The sequence below is a fragment of the Orbicella franksi genome, chromosome 14 (genome assembly GCF_964199315.1).
Source record: "Orbicella franksi chromosome 14, jaOrbFran1.1, whole genome shotgun sequence".
In the NCBI taxonomy this organism is placed as follows: Eukaryota; Metazoa; Cnidaria; class Anthozoa; order Scleractinia; family Merulinidae; genus Orbicella; species Orbicella franksi.
Window position 1 is genome coordinate 18,884,365 of NC_138158.1, and position 21,942 is coordinate 18,906,306.

At 39.1% G+C, this 21,942-nt stretch overlaps 1 protein-coding gene across 2 annotated transcripts in view; it reads left to right on the plus strand.

The window, feature by feature from the left end:
• The window catches only part of LOC145468546 (transient receptor potential cation channel subfamily A member 1-like), a 42,347-nt gene that overhangs the window by 17,689 nt on the left and 2,716 nt on the right, over nucleotides 1–21,942 (plus strand). For both annotated transcript variants that reach the window (XM_081452282.1, XM_081452284.1), the window contains exons 12-30: nucleotides 613–698; nucleotides 2,395–2,556; nucleotides 4,485–4,599; nucleotides 4,835–5,004; nucleotides 5,714–5,798; nucleotides 7,021–7,077; nucleotides 8,665–8,751; nucleotides 8,946–9,041; nucleotides 10,019–10,089; nucleotides 10,761–10,899; nucleotides 12,954–12,989; nucleotides 13,739–13,819; nucleotides 14,962–15,128; nucleotides 15,864–15,924; nucleotides 17,205–17,270; nucleotides 18,895–19,068; nucleotides 19,727–19,795; nucleotides 20,387–20,497; nucleotides 21,419–21,534. In XM_081452282.1, the coding sequence (XP_081308408.1) occupies nucleotides 613–698; nucleotides 2,395–2,556; nucleotides 4,485–4,599; nucleotides 4,835–5,004; nucleotides 5,714–5,798; nucleotides 7,021–7,077; nucleotides 8,665–8,751; nucleotides 8,946–9,041; nucleotides 10,019–10,089; nucleotides 10,761–10,899; nucleotides 12,954–12,989; nucleotides 13,739–13,819; nucleotides 14,962–15,128; nucleotides 15,864–15,924; nucleotides 17,205–17,270; nucleotides 18,895–19,068; nucleotides 19,727–19,795; nucleotides 20,387–20,497; nucleotides 21,419–21,534 (1,949 nt within the window). The remainder of the gene's footprint in view (nucleotides 1–612; nucleotides 699–2,394; nucleotides 2,557–4,484; nucleotides 4,600–4,834; nucleotides 5,005–5,713; nucleotides 5,799–7,020; nucleotides 7,078–8,664; nucleotides 8,752–8,945; nucleotides 9,042–10,018; nucleotides 10,090–10,760; nucleotides 10,900–12,953; nucleotides 12,990–13,738; nucleotides 13,820–14,961; nucleotides 15,129–15,863; nucleotides 15,925–17,204; nucleotides 17,271–18,894; nucleotides 19,069–19,726; nucleotides 19,796–20,386; nucleotides 20,498–21,418; nucleotides 21,535–21,942) is intronic.

The following is a 21,942-nucleotide window of genomic DNA, read 5'->3' on the forward strand; positions in this document are numbered from 1 at the left end:
GGCATCTCATTTCCATCTTACTATAGCTGTGTTTCAAGACCCTTGACCGTCTGCAAACGTCACGGTCTTTGAGGGGGATCTTGGGTAACTTGTCAGACGTGGAAGTAGTTCCGTCGCCATAGCAAAATCTCTTTATCTGTTCACAACATCCACTTAAATTTATTCAATTCAAATTATTTTTGGAACGAAAAAAAAAAAAAAAAAAAACTGACCAAAGGCAAACCCAAATCCTTGGGCTGGAAATTAGCTGAAATATTCAACATTCCTCCACTATTCAACAAATTTTCACGATCCCCTGATATGCTTAGGAAGTTCCAGCTATCTGTCACGCTGCGTAACAGTTATCTTGCGATATACTCACAGTGTGCTAAGGTTCTTGCAACATTTTGCAAATTGCTGCATTAGCACAGCCTGCTATGAAAATACCCTTTGAAGACAATTTGTTGAGAAATAAAACAGGTATCCGGCTCAATTCTGATATTAGTTAACGCGGCCTACAGCTCTGGGGCTTATCATATTATCAGGCGAAATTCCGCGAAAGGTATTTAGACCAATCCAGCGAGCAAAAATTGTCAAGGATCATCTGATGTTGGACCTTGCTTATCTTTGTAGGACTTGGAACTTTTCGTAACCAAAAACAAGACAGCTGCAACTGTGACGTCAGATTCTTTGGACACGCCCATACACGTGGCTGCCAGGTAACAATATTTTACCAACCTAAAATAAGAGAAATCATACAGTGATGGTGATGTGACTACCTGATTTTAACTAATATGGATTTTTACGGTTTTAGTTCGCCGTTTACTTCTCAGAATTAGTTTCGTGTGAGAAGATATATCAGATACGAGCGCGTTTCTTGACATTTCCAAACACATGAAAACAAAATAAATAAAATTATTCGCTACGTATCGTATTTACTCTTTTGTCAGTGTTTGAAACTGTGATGAAAGACGGTCTCTCTTGTTTGAGATATTTCTAGAAAAGACGAAGACGTGAAAAGGCTGGAGCAAAATTTTGAAGTTTCAAAGCAGAAATCTTGACGAGAAAATAAATGAAAATAAGCTTTTACTGAGTACAAGTTCATACAGCCGCTACAGAGCTTTTAGAGCACCATTTTGAAACTTCTAAACAGAGAGGTGTTTTTCAGCTCAAAAAGGGAAACGTTTATTTAATTTGGCAGCATTCTTTAAGAACCTTAACCGTTGAAAAGCTTGGTTTGAGACCTTTAGCTTTGATGCCAGTGACCTCAAGACTACGTTTTTAGTGTGTTAGTGTGGTTTTTCCTCTATAATGATTGGCAATTGACCGTGTTAAAATTATGCTCTCATACTAGCAGCTGAAGTGAAGATTTCAGAGATAACCAGAACACAGCCAAACAGTTATCAATCGTTTCAAAATCCAAAACAGTTTAAAGAATACTAATTTCTTTTAATTATTGACCAAATCAACTAAAATCAGTTGTAGTTGAAATCGGTGGACCCGATAAAACATGACTGTGATAACACTTGGCGATCGTGCTTATATGTGTGCAACACCAAAACTTTGCAACAGCTTCCCCCATCACGTACGTCAGTAGTGAGAACAATTTTAACAAATTTAGAGCCTTACTGAAGACTCAGCCTTTTAGTTTAGCTTTTAATTAGAAATTTTAATTAGATAGGGTTTTTCATAGCTTTAATAGTTCTTATAATTAGATAAGGTTACTTTAATTAAGTAGCAGAGGTAATTTTTAGCATTCTGTAATTTATCCTGTCTTTATTGGGATATAGGTTGAATATTTTTACTAAGTGTATTTTAATTTTATTTTTTAAGATTTGTATATGTTATTGTAAATCGCATTTGATCATATATATCAGCGAATTCGTAAAAACTCCGTCAAGGCCAGGCTGGGCACATGGCCCAATGACTGGCCTATCTGCTGGTGGCTTGCTGGCGGCCAGCTGTCAAAAGCAGGGGGGAGGGGAGGGTGTCTTGTACTGACACCCCCAACTAGCTAGACCTTGAGTTTTCAGTGTTAAATAAGCTTGATATTGACCGTGTTTCTGGGTATTTTACTCAGTTTTTTGACCTTGTTTGAGGTTTGTGTGTTGACATGGCACCCTGCTGGAGTGGTCCATGCCACGTGCATGCGTGAGGGACCAGTCTCCTAGCCAGGGGGGTGGTCAGAGGACTTCTGGCCACTGGGACTGTCTTTGAGTCAATGCGGGCATGTTTTTGCGAATTCGGTTAGATACATGTGTCAATTTGCGCTATAGAAATATCAAATATTATCATTATCATCATCATCATTATTATCACTATTATTATTGTTATTACTATTGTTATTATTATTATTATTATTATTATTATTATTATTATAGGCTTATCTCATTCTCATATATTTTTATGTGTTAGGTACGGTTGGACGGAGGCAATTGATAAGCTCATGGATCGACAGAACGCTCGAATCTTGAACCTACAGAACAGCCAGGGAAAAACTGCACTGCACTACGCATGTTCGGAAGGACACGATCTCCCGACTGAAGCACTTCTGAAGCTAGGAGCAACTGTAGAGAGGTACTCGTGTGTTTTTATATGATTGATTTCCTTGTTTGGAAAACAATGATAACGATGACAAGGGAAATCAGACTCCGTCCACAGTACAACAAAGAAATTTGAAAACGCAGCTTTATTGCTACGGTTAGGCCTACCGTCCACACTAATCCGTCACGAAAACAGAGCTTTTCAAAAACGCTCTTCAAACCGGAGGAATTTAAAAAGCCGGCTTTGCGTTTTAATGTTGACGGAAAACATGTTGAAAACGGAGCTTTACGAAAATGATGACATCGCATAAATCATGTGATTTCCCTGCTTGAGTTTTCCTCAAACACAGATCTAAAATAACTGGTGATTGCTGCGTTTTCCAAATTTTTTCGGCTTAGAGTGGACTGAAAACATTAGTTACGACCATATAGCGTCGGGGCCTCAATGGCCACAAATGACAACTAAACAGAACATTTAATTAACGGAGATATTGCTGGTTTTCAGTGTCACACAATTCAAAATAGATCAAATAAAAAATCAAAACCGGTCAATAGATAAAGTCCAGAATCTGGGAAATGAAAGAAGGTAAATATCCAAAGACTCTCGCCAAAATTCTGGTCACAGCAATTTTCCTTATGCGAGATATGCGGAGAAATTTTGTACCCAAATTTACAGAGATTTGTATTGAGACGCCATGCTGGTGCCCATCCGTATGGGCACCACCATGGCGGCCGGAAACCAACAGAAACATCTGTCACCGAGTTTTGCTACAAAAGTGTGAATTTATCCCTCGAGAAAATCTAAAACATTAAAATAATACTTTTTGTCAGACATGAACTGTTCAGATAGCCAAGTTCCCCGAGGTAAGTCACTTTTTTAACCATCATGACAGCTCTCTGGGCTGTCATGTAAATGCCGCGTCACGCAAAACCTTAGAAGTTTAAGCTTACTGTATCACAAAACCAAGAACCCATTCGGAGCGAAAATTTGTATGAATATTAGTTTTCAGCTGCTCTTATATATCATTAAAGTAAAATCTCAGGAAGATCAATAGTTTTGTAGTTTGAATTTTAGTGACATCATGTGAAAACCAGCTATAAGCTAAACCTAAAAGTCGTCAAATGTTTGGTTTGATGCTTTTGCCAAGTGTGTTCTTTCATTTGCAAATCAGCGGCAACAAGAACGTCACCAAACAAAAGGTTTAATGAGCAAAACAATGGCTGTGCACGTGCGTTACAACTCTTTGTACATTTCTTTGCCGTCCTCGGCAAAAAAAAAACAACGTGAAATGACTAAGTATTGTGTATTTTGGAGAACGCGAACGACGGCTTCTAAGTTTTCGTTTTTTCATTTGGAATTGAACGCTGGCGTTACATATTTAGCCTGAGCAAGTTCTGAGACCAAGACAAAATGTAAATTCTTTTTTTTTTGCTAGGCGTGGTCCTCGGAATCGCCGTCGTCATTGCTTAATTAAGTTCTCTAATATGAGGCAATGCACGTGCGTCATGTGCACAATGCATGTGCGTACATCCAGGCCTTGTCCACACTACGCCGGAGGAATTTGAAAACACAACAATTACATGTCATTAAGAATTTGTGTTTGAGGAAAACTCGATCATGGAATTCACATGATTATCGTGACGCCACCGTTTTCAAAAAGCTCCGTTTCCAAAATGTTTTCCATCCACCAGAGAACGAAAAACCGGCGTTTTCAAATTCCTCCGGGACTGAAGAGCGTTTTCGAAAAGCTCCGTTTTCGTGACGGATTAGTCCGGACGGTAGGCCTAACCTTAGAAATAAACCTCGGTTTTCAAATTCTTCCGGCGTAATGCGGACGGAACCTCAGAGAACTAGAGAAACTCGTCTCGTCGTTAAACCTACGGTTTTACTGAGGAAATAGATCTGAGCTCCACATTCTTAACCATTGCGTTTAAGCTGAATTGCCATTGTTTTCTTTATAGAGATCGAAATGATCGCTCTCCCCTTCATTTGGCTGCGACTAAAGGATCCACGAGATGCTGCGAGGCAATTCTGCAGAAATTCAAGGACTGTGTTAACATGCTGGACAGAAACAAGGTAACAAATTCACTTGATTAAATGGTTCCCGACGAATTTACTACTGGGGGGAGTTGACCCTCCGATGGGGTAAGGAAGGGGCGGAGGAAGAAATACTCCCAGTCGCTTCATGCTACGGAACTGATGGGCCACTGGGCTCAAATGCACGTTCTTTTTTGTGGCTGCGCAGTAAAGTTTATAAGAGTTTACGAGGTTAAATCATATTGCGTTACACTTTAGCGTGGTCTGTTCACAGAATACAGCGTTACATCTAGCAGCTATCAATGGTCACGCTTCTGTCGTGAAGCTACTTTTATCTATTGGTGAAGCGGAAATCACGCTGAACAATAACAACGAGAACATCCTGGACGCGGCTGTTAAGGAAAAGAAGAGTGACGTTGTCATGGCGATTGCAGAGAATGAAAGGTAATATATTCACTACCTGGATGTCGGATACAAAATAATGTTAAAATTAAAAAAAAAAAATGCAAAAATTAATGAGAAAGATCGTTACAGAACATCATATTAAATCCCAGCCCTGCTATAGGTTAGTTAGAGCGTTAGAGCACAATACTATTTTTTGTCCTATCTACTCAGCTTGTTGAATTTTCTTTCTATTCTGAGTAGTTTTATTTTTGTTTTGCCTGATTAATTGTTTAAATGCTGTTTTTTCGTTTCTTGTAAATCTGGCAAAATAAAATGGTTGGTTGTTGTTGTTGTTTGATAAACAAAAGCGTGGTCGTTTGCCAAGATGTAAAACACCGAAGCAAATTTTAAGTGGCCAACAACGGAGAGGTCTTTCTAGAATTTAAAGAATAGGCCACCTCCAGCCTCACTGCCATTCAAAGACCAGGTCACTAAGTAGACAACTGTTAAATGGTCTATTTTTCTTGTTGTTGTATTAATCATTCTATTGCTCACAGTGTGCCTATTCTAGGGTTGCGAACAGGGTTTTTTTTTTTTGCATGGTAGGTTTCGTCAAAAGGTAGATATACAAAAAGATAAGGAGAGAACCTTGGGACGGAGTGGGTACCCTTAACCCCGGGAGGGAGGGAGGGTTTACTACTTTTAATTTCCGCCTGATCTCGTTTAATTATGATATCAGCATTAATTATGCTGTCTTCCTTAAAAACAGATGGAAAGAGGTTCTGACGACTTGTACCACAGGTGTGGTGCCAATGCTACAAAAACTGGTAGAAATTATGCCCGATGCATTAGTGGTAAGTGCTGAAAATTTAAAAATCACTTATATTTAAGTGTGACGGAGTTAAGGTTTGCCCGACTGTGATATCCGAGGCTGTGACTAGACAAAAACTGTTGTTGAGTTGAGTTGATAAATACCTCTTACTAACCGAGATCGAGGTCCGTACTGTAACTACGTTACGGACTGAGTTTTTTCTTCTTCGATTTATGGCCTTAGTGCGAAGCGCGCGGGCCATTAATCGAAGGAGAAGAAAACGAGACCGAGAAGACGAGGTCATTAAGATATTTATTATATCTCTATTGTGTGTCTGACAGGTTCTGAAACGATTTCTGCTTCAAATTTCTGAAGCACATCGAAAGCAAAATGAGTTAACTTAAAATCGTTGTTAAGTCGTTAGCACGTTCAAATACACAATTTCAAATAATAGAAAGAAAGTTCTAAACTTTTACTTTTCCTTGCTATAAAAGTTAAGAACACTTGGCCATGAATCACGAAGCATTTTGGAAACAAAAACAACTTTAAATTGTGGCGGGCCGTACAGTAGAGTACTGCCCGCTAAATTGACCAATCACAGCGCGCGTACCAACTGAGAGATATAATAAAGTATCATAATGCAATGTACAAGAGAGGATGAAGAGTAAGAGAGTGAATCTCCCTAAGAGTCCTAAGATTATCGCTCTCAAGTTATTTTTAGATATGGTACCCAGGTCTTCCGCGGATAGAGTTGGCACGTGCGTTGCGTGGATGATTTCTTGGAGGTTGGAAATGCGTTTAGAGCGGCTTTGATTGTCTGCATGGTTCAGGCCCCGCCCACAGTACTCCGGAGGAATTTGGAAACGCAGCTTTATTTCTACGATTAGGTCCACACTAATCCGTCACGAAAACGGAACTTCTTCAAACCGGAGAAATATAAAAACGCCGGGTTTTCGTTTTCGTGTGGACGGAAAAATTTTGAAAACGAAGCTTTTCGAAAACGATAGGGTTACGATACGCATGACATTCCCCTGCCCGAGATTTCCTCAAACACAAATCCAAAATGGCCGATGATTGTTGCGTTTTTAAATTCCTCCGGCGTAGTGTGGACGGAAAACATTTGATGCGTTTTCAGAGTAAAACCACCGTTTACAAATTCCTGCGGCGTAGAGTGGACGGCGCCCAAAAGTCGCGTCATAGAATTGTCTATTTCTAGATCCTCCTGAGATTTCTGAATCCAGGAGTAATTTTGTTCTCTTTTGCAGCGGTTCCTGGATCAGCTTGTAACCGAAACTGGAGATCCGCAGAGTGAGAACTACAAGGTAAATCCGACGGTTTATGTGCTCCATGGTTGAAACGTGCTGTATCATATGGCTTGCTCCGTGAGCGGGCAAGATGAATCAAATCCTGTGTTGTGATCGGCTACCCGAACGGGCAACATGGTGCTATAGCCACGACTATAAAGACTTAGAGGAGACGAGCGCAACTAGTTTGTGACACACCGGACAGCTTACGTGACGAAAACAGATACCTTGAACGTGTTTTTCACAAAAACAACTACAACGCTGACTTTATTAGACGAAACATTTACCGACCTACTGAAGCTGACGCTACGAACAGGAACCCTACACCTGTTACTACAGTGACTATATCTTACATTAAGGGCACTTCTGAGACCATCTCACGGATCCTACAGCCCTACAACATTCGTGTAGCCCACAAACCTACAACTACGTTACGACACTTACTGACCAACGTGAAAGACAGAGACGAACCTAACGACAGACAGGGAGCAGTTTACAAGATCAAATGCTCCGACTTTCAGGCTTCCTACATTGGCGAGACTGGCAGAAACCTTAACACGAGACTGACTGAACACAAACGAGCCACGAGAAATGGTGATGCCAACAATCACATTGCTGTACATCATCAACTGACAAACCACAACATTGATAGGGACTCTGCTCAGTGCTTAATCTACAGTACAAACTATTTTCTACCGCTGACTCTGGAAAGCTGGTACACTAACCTAGAACAAACGCCTCTTAACAGATGTCAACAACTACCGGCGCCTTGCAAACGACTTATCCATAACAGAAACGAAACCGACAAATGGACTTCTAACAGACTGACTTAACAATACACGGACCAAAAACCGACCTATTTGACTAACAATAGACGGATGGAAACCCACCAATGACTGATGACAAACTTTACACGAGTCTTTCAGCCAATACCATCATGGCTATACTGACCAATCACGTTCAACGGACCAGACTTATAACATCATCGACTGACAAACACTATTTACTTGACTCTGAAGATGACTTCCGCTCAGGTTGTCGAAACGTAAGTCACCAACAGCAATTCTTTTCAGAAGTACACTCACCCGGACGATCACACTATACGAACTAATGGTACCATCTTGCTCGCTCGAAACTAACCGATGTGTCCCGTAAGAAAACTTTCCCCGAAAGCCTTATGATAAATCCTTTGTTGACCAAGCTTGTTCGGTCCAGAAGGTCGGATGTTGGCCTCGTTCTTTTTTTTTGCGAGTTTTTTTGGACCTCGGCTCCGTGAACACGCAAAGAAAAAAGAACTTGGCCAATATCCAGCCACGTGGACCTCACGCTTGGTCAATAACCCATATTTATTAACTGATGCTTCTTCCAGTATAAAAAGGAAGAGCAAGACTCAGAAACTTAGACCAAAATTTGAACTAGATAAGTAAATTAAGTATAATTATGCATTGTTTTGCGAAGTTGAAAACAGGATCTGACATCCTCAGATAATTAGTTGAAATATTCCTTTCCATCAAACCCTTGACTTGGATTTTTTCAAAAGGTCCTGGAGCTATCAAAGTATTAAAAGAAATAACTCCATAATGTTTACTCTTATTGTTTTCTTAGGTCAGCTATGATCTTGGCCTGATTCAAGGGGAATACATAGAACCAGAGACAAGAACACGAAAAAGAACCACGGATACTGGAGAAAAGGTAAAAACGTTGAAATAGTAATATGACGTTGGAATGCTTTTGTATAATAATATGAAATTTATGGATTTTTTGCGACTTCTGGGACATTTTTTTTATTTTACTTGGGTTAGTTCATTACAACTGTATATACCAGTCGTTGAAAGTTGCAAGTGAGACTGAATACAGTCACGATAAATTAATATATAATTTTGTAGGACACACCCAAGGATGACGTCAAAGTGATAAGCACCAGGAAGAGAAATGTCAAAAAAGACGATCCACCGAAGATTAACTCACTGGCGTTAATAGAGGTAAGAGAGTCGGTAAGAGGTCTTTAAACTGCAGACCGTTGGAAAAAGGCTTGCGGCACTCTGGTTGGCTGTGTGATCACCCACTCTCCTGTGGGTACACACACTATTCTGTGGGTCCTGGACACAAGCTACACTCGCGCGTTTTTTGCAAGTTTAGATTTATTGTAACCTGGGTGCAGATGTCTTCTTACTATTTCCTTTCACGTGAAAAAAGTCAGCAAGCTAAAGTTATCGCAGATTTGACTCCTTCTCTCCAGTCAAGACAACATTTACGCTAATTCCTTTAAGAGAGTTTCAGAACGAAGGAGGAAGAGCTAGGTATGAAACATTTATAGATAGCTCAAGGATAGATAAGATAACTTTTTGATTAGAGCGAGCCAAACATTATAGGATACATTGGCTAGTTTGTGTTGGAACCTCTTATGACCAAATCTAGTAATAATAGTAATATTAATAAATCGTTCTCCTCATTGCCAGATTGTCAGTCGGGAGAACAAATAGTTCGGCTAATAGACTTTTAAGTCTCATTGTAGCAAGGCTAATATAAACATTAAAATGTTTGTATTAACCTTACTATAATGATATAACGATTGTTATTGTTTGTTTGTTTTTTTTTATAAAATACTTAAGGTAGTATGCATCCTCTCATTGGTTGATAGGTGTGTTAGGGGTTAGGAGAATAGCTGTTATCGCAGTTATCAGCGGTTTGACACACAGACGAGGCGATAGGGTCAATTCTGCATCGTATTGACCCTCTCGCCTTGTTTCTATGCCCTTTTTAACAAAAGAATATTTGACCGCAGACTCAACTGCAATAAAAGCCATTATCAAAAAGTATGCAAACCTTTGACTGCGTCTCGTGTATAATTCTCCCAATCCCGCTCTTGTTTAGATGAAGCTATGCAAACACGGAAAAAATGCTCTATTGCTTAAATCACTCATGATCTGTTACTTGATTTTTTCCCTTTTAATTTCAGACCATGGCTATTCATCGACGGGAAAGATGCCTAACACACCCCATTAGCTTTCATTTGTTAAACACTAAATGGTAAGATTGAACGTATTGAAATAGTGTTCGTCTTCTGCTAACTAGCTTGATGACGAGAAAGCCTGTGTTTTCATTGATTTCTCCAGCCGACGACCTCTCCACTACCAGCACCACCATCAACAATATAACAGCGAAAACAACAACAACAACAACAAAAACAACAACAATAATAATAACAACAACAACAGCAAAATCGAAAACATAAAAAAACAACAACAACACCACCATCACCATTAGCAGCAACAGGTAAAACGACAGCAGCAACAGTAGCAATAACAAAAACAGCAACGAACAATAACAACAACAACAGCAACAGATACAACACCAATGATAACACCAGCAATTGCAATAACAACAGCAATAGCAAAAACAACAATCACACAAAGCAACAACAGCATTAGCAACAACAACAGCAACAAAATAAAAACAATAACAAATATAACACAAATACAAAAACAACACTACTGTTTATGACCACCTCCAACACCAAAAACATATGCGAATTATTGTACAATTTTTTTATTGTGTAGAGTATACAGTAAAGATCTGTACCAGCGCTTTGTCTCTGGTTAAATACTGGTATAAGTTAAAGTTTAGCCTGGTGAAGTAACAGAATTTCTACAAAACGATTTACGTCGCAGTTGCAACAAGTCCAGTCTGTGTATTTTCAGGAAGAAGTTCGGTTGGATAACATTTGGAATCAACCTGTTAGCATACTTCCTGTTCATTACACCGCTGACAACATTAGCCGTTTATGCGCGTGCTAATGAGGACACGTTGTGTGGATTTAACTCGTCCAATCCAAACGAGGTAGGCGATGATTCCTTCTTCTTCAAGCTATAAACCTTCGCGTAGTAAAGAAACTGTATGAAGGGACGATTCGATTGAGGCCTTAAGCTACTGAATTTCTTTGAATTCCAAGCTTTCGCTGATGTGCGGCATCGTCAGGGAACGACGATGATTCCCTGACGTTGCCGTAGATCGGTGAAAGCTTGGAATTAAGGTTACAGTATACCTTCAGATCGGCAATTTTCTTCAAATTTGGATTTTTGGTTCAAACTAATGGTCGAAGAGTAATCTCTAATTTCTGAAAACAAAATTGAAAAAAACCTAATATTGGCGGAGAAATGGATGTTTTACGTTATGGCCGGAAGTAAAAGTTCCCTCTTGATTGACAGCCCTATAACGTGTATGCAATCAACCGAGACTACTTTCGCGGGAATATTACCGATATTGATACCACGAATTGGCTGGCTACTCAGTTAATCAGCATTGTTAATGCAAGCATTTTTCGTGTTAGATGTAATTCTATTAAGTTATAAGTAAACATGGACCACGGAAAAGTCCGTTTACCAGTTCGAAAGAGCGAAGAATGAATAAAAATACATCAATGAGTGAAGAAGCGAAAGTTGGCCTCGCGGATGAAGCTACGGACGTATCAAGCGGGCAAAAAGATCGAGTCAAGAGAAGAGAAAGGTTGTGTAAAATTTGGGAACTCGACAGCGATAACAGCGATGTTTACAGTGACTCTTTTGTTGAGTTCGATACCGATGAATCGTCCAACTCATTGAGATCCATTGTAATATTATCCATGCACATTTGCTCTGCCGCGCTTTCTTTTGTTTGTTCTCGTCGCCCAGCTACTCTAACGTTCGTATCCTTTTTCGTCTTCCCCATTTTGCCAAACCAGCTTCAAGAAAAACCCAGCTGCAGAAAAATTATCTCTCCGCCTTGAGCGCATTGCGAAACGCGAGGTTTTTTTTTGCAGATTCACGCGTAAATTTCACCGCGAGTTAATGGTAGTAAATTTTCCAAGCGGTGATTGGCTCAGTGATCTGAGAACCCAGTTGAAGGCGTTTGTGGGCGGAGTTTGTTTGCGAAGTAAGATATTTTTCTTAGCGCTGTTTTCTCGGATAAATTTTTTCACTTGAAGCAGACACTTTAAAGAGTTACAACTCAAACGGAATTTGTTTGTTTGCCCTCAAATTTGGACAGTAGCTAGATTAACATATAAAAAACAAAAACGTGTCTGCGAATTGTTTATTTCGAAATATTTTTTCTCCGAGAGCGATTTTTGTACGATCACTTCACATTTTTTTAATCCTATTTCGAAAATGTTCTGTAACTTTTTACTACAATTGAATATGGAAAAACGCAGACACGCTTTTTTAGTGCTTTTTGTCCTGAAACCGAGGAAAAAAATAAATTGGCGAAAAACAAAATTCGCTTTGACTTGTAGCTTCCAAAAGGTGATTAGGACGCTTGCATTTGGTGACCGTGAAAAAATTGGCAATTCATTTTATTTCAAAATTTTGGTATGGTTTGATAGCCAGCTCTATAAGCTTTAATTTGATATAGGGGCTAAGGTATCTACAGCTTAAACCGGACGCGCTACATCGCTTGGACGCGAGACACCCCTGAAGGTATACGGTAACCTTAAAAGAAAGACAGAAGCTCAAGGCTTTAGTCGTATCGTGCGTTTAATCACCTAACATGCTATCGAAGGGTAATTTCAAACGTTTACTGTATTACGAAGTTGTAAAATTGTTCACAGAAGTAGGAAAATTAAATATATGTAATGTATGGAACACGTGAGGCCATGCTTAACCCCGTTTCCAAACATCGAGAAGAGAGCTGGAAATACATCGCGCAACGGAGTTCATTTTGGGTAGCCTTGAAATGTAGTAGTGTTTGATACATCTTCTTAATCGAAGCTATAACTTAAAAAGTAATAAAGTCGTAAAAAAAATCTATGCTAATTTCGATCCGATATCTAAACTACTGAGTTTGAGAAAATCAGTTAACCTTTGGTTTTAAAACACCAAGAGGTTGTCTTAACAGCATCTTGTAAATTTATTTTTCAGGATAAAGATGACTATTCGTGTACATTATCTAACGTGGTAAGAATAAGAAAAGATATTAGACAATTTCATTCTTGTGTTTGTTAAATCGTGGAAGATGCTATCAAATTTCTTAGGAGTGTTTGTAATGAGTTTTAATGTTGCAATGTTGTAATGAGTTTTTAATGTTGCGAAATGCCCTCCTTGTGTAACCCTAGTAATAAGTTCATTCCTATACCCTCATGATTTGTGGTTCGTAATGCTTATAGAATTAAGAAGAATTCAGAAAGGATAGAATTAGATAGGATATTGCACAAATTTCTCTTTTGTGTTTCTAATGAGTTTTAATATTGTAATATGCACTCCTTGTGCCTCCCTAGTAATAAGTGCAATCATACACCCTCAAATAAATATGTTGTTCGTAATGCTTACAGACAGAAACAGATAACAATGAACTTAATTGAGGAAACCTTTGCTGGAAATCACTCGATGAACACGTCACACCAGAAAGGAAATAACGAATGTTATTCACATGCTATGTTTTTTAAAGAAATATAGAAATGCTAATAATAAATGGTTTTAAATGAGTCGTCCAAAGTTGTATTTTTTAAACAAGCTTTTCTAGTTGTGTGGTAACTCTTGCTATGGTTACCAACTGGCACAATCGGTATGAATTTATCATATCCTTAAATTGGAGAGATAATTTCGTAGACCGTAGCATGGGTTACTTATTGACTGTTCAATTTCTAGTTATGTAACTGGAATAATCTTCTTATTTCCTGATTGCCCTTGCCCTTCTTCTTTCATAGCTTGTTCAGGTGTTTAACTATTTCGTGTTGATCACGGCTGCAGCTCATCTTTTGAAGGAAGTTATTTCTCTGTTTCACCAGGTGAGTTATCAGCTAAGTTATAAAACCCTTATAATTACCCTGACAAAACAACAAGTTAAATATCTGTTATAATATCAGTTATGTTCAGTGCTGTGTTATGGTTACTTAAATGGAAGAATTGGTCGCAATTTCTATAATCACGAAGTTTTAATCCACTGAATTCAATATTGAGAATGTGAGAGAATTTTGAAATTGATGAGTTAACACAAAAATGTTTAATCTGTGTTCGCGGTGGTCTGTACTCGGGGTCCGGATGGGAAATTGACTGCTGGAGAGCGCGCGCACGATTAGCCGATCAGATTCGAGGATTTGGGATTCCAGCCAGCTGAGAAGCTGGAGAATAAAAAGTCACATTACCTAATTCTTCAAAAAATACATTTTTAAAAACTTACTGATGTTCTGAGAAATATGAAAATAAAAAGTGCTAATTGAAAATAGGGAATCATGGTGGTTGTATTCATCAAAACAAATATCGAATCCAACATGATAAATACAACTACCGTTATTTCCTGCAGGCGCGTCTTATAGGACTGGGCCATTAGCAGTACATTGACAACATACTTTAAACTTTGTTGATTATTAACGCTTAAACTGGATATCAAAATGAAAAAATTACTTGACAATAATAAGAAGTAGAAAGTACCCAGAGTAAATGTCATCATCCATCGTTTGGACGCCAACTGGCGCACAGGGCATCAACAAGACTCCTTCATCTGTGTCGGTCCTTTGCAAGCCGTGTGGCTTGCTTCCAGTCAAGGTTTAGGGCCTGAAGTGTTGCCTCTGCGGTCCTCCTCCAAGTGGTTTCATAGTTGATGAGCTCGACTCCGCATCGAGCGGTCCGGGTTCGAGCCCTGTCCGGGGACACTGTGTTGTGTTCTTGGGCAAGACTCTTAACTGTCGCAGTGCCTCTCTCCACCCAGGTGTATAAATGAGTACCGGCGAATTTAATGCTGGGGGTAACCCAGCGGCGGATTAGCATCCCATCCAGGAGGGAGTAGAAATACTCCTAGTCGCTTCATGCTACAGAAACCGGGATAAGCTCCGGCCTGATCGGCCATTTGGCTCCTATCTAGATTTTACCTTTAGATCTTCCTTTTATCCTCTAGTGTTAAAGTAATAAATGTTTATTTGATCTTTCATAGCGACTTTCGTACTTGGAGGATGCGAGTAACTTCCTCGAATGGATTTGTTACATAGCGTCATTAATTTATGTATTACCTCCGTGTGATTGCAAAGCTGGGTATAAGAATGAAGTAGGCGCTGTTGCTTTGTTCTTTGGCTGGATGAATCTTATCTTGTACTTTAGAAGGCAAGTTTTATAATTTATTTTTTTGTGGGTGTTCAAAATTGCGTTTTTTTTCTTTTTTAATAGTTACTCCTGCTAACTTCTCTTGCCAAAGCAAACAATCAATTTTCTATAATACTGTGCGGACCTGTCCTCTGGTTCTTTCTTTTTTAAAATGAAACGTATTTATTTTTTTGTTAATTTTTTATTTATGTCAGTTTTAAAGAGTTACTGTCCATTTAATTTAAAGCAGCAATAGTCCGTGTCTTAATACGTGTTGCCATCTCAATAGAAGAAACTTGATTTTTTGACATCCTTTGATAAAAATTAAATTAAATTTGACGAATCGTAATCCACTTCTGCCCTTGTAAGCCCGTACTTTCCCCCAAAATATTGTGTTTGTTCTGTTTTGTTCCGTACATGGTTAATCCAATCTATATGTATTGTGGATGTATATTTTTAAACAATTTTCACGTGACGTCACGGTAGCCATATCGGTGTCTCAAAACAATAAAACAGCGGCCATGTTGGGGTCCCAAACCACTCCTGTGTGAATTGAATTATTTTCTTATGTGAACCTTTCTTTTGTTTCAATTAATTTACATGTGTGCTGGCCACGTGAGTAGAAACGCTCCATATGGAATGTAGGAGCGAGAACTTTCGATAGTCAGCCGTGTAAAGAATACACCACGCCCCATAACATTGTAAGGTCCTGAGAGCAAGGCAAAGTAAACGATTTGCACTTTGTTTCGTTTCCAGGTTGTCATCTTACGGTCAATACGTCATCATGTTATCCACAATGTTTGTTACACTCGTAAAGGTTTGTTGGATCTATCATTATGTAAAGGACTATTTGCAAAGCTACACCAAAGACAGTGACTAAATTTAACTTAAAATTTTCCGTATTCGTGTTAACAACTATTTAACCTGAAGCAAAGATTATGAACACTAATTGTTCGCATTTTTTCAACTTTGTCGTTCATAATTTCTGTTAAGAATTCCTTTTAAACTGTTTTTAAAATTTGCAAAAATTTGCAAAAAGTTGCACCTTATCATGCTTATCATAACTCGATAGTAGAAAATGGGGATCGCTGAGCTCGTTTTCGAGTCATACGCACTTAAAGCTAATGTTTCTATCAGGTGAACTGTTGTTATGGTAGCCTGCTATATAAAACTCATGACCACAACTTGTTTACCAATGATTGAGCACCTGTGTGATACCATTACGGAAGGATCATATGGTAATATCGATCCATCAAAGTATAAGTCGTGGAAAGAGCCGGAATGCTATACAAGACCATATCTACCGTTGCAATGACCTGATCCACTCAACATGCAGGGGCGGACCCAGGATTTTCTCAGGAGGGGGTACACCACTAAGGAATGGTGTAACTGACTGGTGAGGTAAAAAAAAAAAAAATTAAAAGCGAATACGAAGAAGAAGGCTTCATCTCAGTGGGAAGGGGGTGCGCACCCCTACACCCTCCCCCCTAGGTCCGCCCCCGACATGGAATGAGAAAGAAATGAAATCCAAAAGCCCAAATAACTCACCACCATCATTATTTATCCTCAAAGTTTGTGAGATCAGCAGCAGCGTTCCCAGAAAAAAAGTGTCCTGGGCCCCTCAGCTTAAAAATGTTAGAGGTCCTGCACAATGTTTAAGCGTGGTTATAAATTGAATTTTTGAGAAAAGAAGTCCTTTCTGGCGCTATTTTTCATCCGAACGTTTTTATTTCGTAACCCTCACATGATAGAGAGAGACATGACAGAAGCTCTGAAACCGATCTAATTTGTCCGCCATGTTGAATCCTTCATATGTTTCTTCACGTTTATTAACCAGTGTCTTCAATCACTCACTTTCCTTTTCTTGGATTAAGGTTAAGGCCTTTATGGTAAGATTGTGCTCGGGCAATTTGGTCACTTATTTTTTCTCACATATTTTGTTCTGCTATTTTATTTCATTCAAGTTAAACTTAGGTCTGTGCTTTCCAAGGACGCGACGGGACCTGTGTTTGCGCGTCTTACGAGAGTTCATATATACACGATTTGCGCCTAAACGCGAGCACTGAGTATCAATATTGTTACATGTCTTCGTCTTAGGTTTTGCTTCTTTGGATGTTGTTCATCATGGCATTTGGGACAACGTTTGTAATGTTGATGAAAGAGGTAAGTTGATCTATGTTATGACAAACTTCAGCGCTAGCTTACAGTCTGTAAACTATGTACGTGAAGAAAAAAGTAGCCCTTTTTTCATTTCAAAGATGACTCTTTTAGAAAACTATTTTGCATGCTACTGGGTAAAGCTCTATAAAGTTCAAGAGTTATTTAATCCTCGAGACCAGTCATGTGACTTGTCAACCATAAAAACCGCTGTACAAAGTGATTACCTTCTAAATGGAAAGAACCTTGAGGTGGCTTATGTTGAGACCACCTACGTTAAAGTGGCTTAAAACAGTAATATTTTCTTGAGAAGCCTGGGTTCTAACGCGCACTTCAGCACGAGGCATCACGCGATCACCTGAGGGGTCGCAAGATAGCTTGCGGGATTTAAAGTTTGCAAAACTCACGACAAACATGGCGGCGCGAGGCCTACTTCGTAAAACTTTGTTTCCGCTAAGTTTAGTGTTTGCAATATTGCTTATTTTTACCTTCGAAAGCATCCATCCTTCAGGCAATCTCAAAGAAAAAAAATTATTTTAAACCGCTGTGCTGGAACGTAAAGGAAAGTTGTGATGTTGATGTTGCGATCAATCGCGCCGGCCATCAATCTAAACAACAGCAGGAAAAACCACTCTTCAAGTTTTCTTCGTTCTTTCACTGTGCCAGTCTCACCTTCAGGCATTTATGGTACTCTTCCTCTACTGCTTATGCTGCTAACTACAACAGCGAAAAAGAAAACACGATTCGCGGGTATTCGCGTTTATTCGCGTGGAATTGCGGGCTTTAGTGAGCAGCGGACCGCCTTCACGCGTGCGCAAAGTGCGAACTTGCAAAGTGGAGATTTTAATTACGCGTAGAACGCGCGTGAAGAATTCCTTATCCACGAAGCTAATATTTCAAAAACTGATCCGGTGACCCTACTTTTTTCATGCAAAAAATTATTCAACAGCAAAAGCGAAATGTATTTGCGAAATTGTAAAAAACTGCGGAGTGCAATTTTTCAACTTGGAAATTTCCATGTTTTTAAATTTAAGCAAAATCTACGTATTCCACAGAATTTTTTATAATTTTTCCTTTTTTCTTCTTCTGTGTGTCAAAAGATTTTATAAAAACATATGGGGTCACCGGCTTAGTTTTTAAGATAAATGCAATTGATGGTAAAAAGTGGGTCAAGTTTGTTGCTATGCAACAGAACAGTGCACCCTTAGTTTATGACTTAAACACAATGAAAAGTAGAGTGGAAAATTACCTTAAAAAAATAGCACATCCATTCAAAACAGTACAGTTCCAAGCCTGAAAAATCGCACCTAGTTCTAAAAGTCTAAAAACCAGTCATAAAATTCTAAACTTTTCTCTTATCAAATCTTGTAAATTTTCCCAAAAAAGCTTATTCCCAACAGCCAATCCTACGGTACCTTTTACGGTAGCAAAAGCTACGACAGTTAGACAGGCAGTTAACGAAAGCTTAAACAAATGCAAGAAAACAACTTAAAAGAACAACAACAAACAAACAAACAAATACATGTTACCTGGCTTCTTGGTACCTCGTGTATGCTAAAGCAGTTATGCATTAAATTAACAAATATGTAACTGGAAATTTTTTTAGCTTTCTTGATCTATTTTCCCACAGGCTCCGTTCGATACTCTCGGCAATTCGATGATGACGATGTTTGTGATGACTCTCGGAGAAATGAACTACCATGACAACTTCCTTCCATGGGAAAAACTTGCCTTTGCTACGCTCACTAATATTCTGTTTATCGTGCTCGTTCTTGGAATGCCTATTATTATGATGAACATGCTGGTAAGGAAAGGAACACTTCATAATTAAAGAATAATAATCAAGGGTTTCATTGACTTTTGTAATGCTCGTTTTCCATTAGAACCAAGACTCCGGTTTGAATTTCTTGAAATTTCCAGTGAGGAATGAAATAAAATTTTACAGAATTTAAGCAAGAAAATTAACGAAAGTAACGCAACATGACGTTTCGACGACTTCATGGCATCTTTGTCAAATGAATAAATTAAAAATAACGGAAAGGCATCTTTATAGAATATTTATGGTATGCCAGGAAAAAAAGGACGATACTCAAATTTCGAAAATTTCTTACCCGGATTTCTCGTTTCTTTTGATTTTGCTTCCAGAATTTCCAGGATTCTCAGCTAAACAGTTCGCCTTTCGGAAATTCAGCAATTGCCAAATCCTTTTGCGTAAAGTGTTCTTTTCTCTACGGCAGATTTTTTTGTAGAGTTTCACATTTTTCAAAGTTAAAACTGAGAAACAGCAACATGTAAACAGAATGAATCCCGAAAGTTGCAAAACTGAATTTGCGTTTGCAGTAATAATGCTCAAATAAGTTTCAAAGCCCACAAACAAGAGACTACAATGGCGGTTCAAAGCTTGAGCCAGATCTCCAAAACAAAACGGAACGAATTAAAGATTTCTTTTTGCAAACTTTTAGGTTGGTTTGGCTGTCGGAGACATTGACAAAATCCAAGAGAATGCGCTTATGGATCGTTATGTACTGCAGGTAACTAAAGAACTAATCCCGGGGTATAACTCCGCTATGAAAAGGTCGGAGATGCTCGTCGAAAAATTTGAATTAAACCCCTAAAGGAGACCAATCTAGGTGTGGTTCGAGCTTTATTTGACTCCTAAAAGACACCACTTAAAACGGAATAGACTTGATTACCAGCCACTGTTCAGGAACGGAGCCCGTGATAGTAGGCCAGACTCGAGGGACCAGCGAAAATCAAGCCTAAAAACAGAAATAAGAGTGTTTTTCATTATTATTTCTTCGAGTGCACCCTAAAAGATATTTTTTGACAGCTGAAAATAGTGGCGTTTCGTCATCAATACTCTGGGTGAGACCAGAATCATCGATTTATACACCTAAGCGAGACGACGAGCGCCGCCAACTTTTTCGTATGAAAGTCTTTCCTCCGGGCTTACCTCACTATCCCGCAAGACGCCATCTTGAATTGAGTGACTATGATCAGAAACTAGATATAAATTGCTTATCCTAATGAGGCAAATATAGTAAACAAAGATTCCCCTGTAATGATGTGCGATGCCAGCGCTGAAGTTGACATATTGCTTATTTTGATAATCTTCTCCTTAGGTCCGGCTGCTCGTGGACATCGAAAACTCTCTTCCAGCATATGTTATGAAACGAGTACAGGTTTATTCCCACACGGAGTTTCCGAACCACCCTAAGACGCTCAAACAAAAGGTCAGTGTTTATTTTACAGGAGAGTTAGTTTTCAGAGCTGTGAACGTCTCCTTATTATATAAAGAACGACTGGTAAATGTTCCATAATACAAAAAAGAACTTATAGCTAGAAAGAAATAAAACGACGTGTTGTATTTCTTTGGTCGTTGGCGTTGTGCATTACGTCACTCAAAATGCTCGATGGGTCTGGAATCTACCCGTAAGAAAAAAGATGGCGACTGGTACATTTACCCAAAATTCTTAGCGCAAGAAAACCTTAACAACGCTCATAAAAACATACAGTTCATCTATGCAGATTTGGATTTGGGGGATTGGAGGTGGGGGGGGGGGGTTGCTAGAATCTCTGTTATCAATGACGTTTTTGTTGTTTTCTCTTCAAGTTGAGGTATCTGATAAATTCTATCCCATTTCTGAGCTATCGGTAAATTTTGCGTGTCTCATGTCTCATTTCTCAGCTCACAGTCAAAACTTGGACAATTTTCAGGTTAAAAAACGCCACATTTCTGACCTAAAAGTTATCAGCTGATGTAGCTATCAGGGATACCCCATCTAGACTCTCAGTCACTTGTGCGTCCTTTGAAAGCTAATAGAGGGAATGGTGATGAAACTTGGCATAGTTCTTTGTTGTATGTTTTTGTTGGCTAGTTGGCTATTTTGGTGGTTGACCCTGCACAACACCTGCCAAAATACAAAAGGTGGTTATGTATGCTCATTCAACTAACCAATAGAAGCATTACGATTATGTAATTCATGCTTGATCAATGAGCGTAAAACAAAAAGATGTGCTGGGTCAAGAACCTTCCAACATAAATCTTATGCTGTTTGTTTGCTTCTTTGATGTTTACCGTGCTTCTTAACCATTCCCTCTACTATGTCGATTGTGAACAGCTTGCTGAAAGTACTTTTTAAAACTGTTTTTAGCTGATCGATAACATCGTTGGGTTTGATAAGCCCGCAGTCAGTGTTGACGAACTAAGCAATGAAATGTCACCAGAGATGTTGAATGTCCTGGACAGAATAGAGAAACAAGACTCTAAGTAAGTGACTCATCTTACCTAATAAGATTTACTAAGTCCACCGTAGAACCTCGAGGAGCTTACTCCTTTTATGTTCTCTGAAACGCACGGATCACTTCGATACCCTAAGAGATATTTAACCTTGGGGGGGGGGGGGGGAGGGGGGAGAGTATGTACTCAGGAGCAATAATGAGGGGGTGGTGTAAATCGCTTATCTACCAGAGTTTCAAATATTCGCTACCAGGCTTTTCTGAATTTGCGGCGAATTTCCTTTTGGAGCCTGAAGACTTAAAATAACATCAAATTTTAGGCTAAAACCGCCACACAGGGTACTCATCTCTTTACGGAACTTTGTTTTTGGCGGTGGGGGCGGGGGGATGGGGCGGCAAACGTCATGGGTTATTGTTCTTTTCGTGGTCTTGTTTTTAA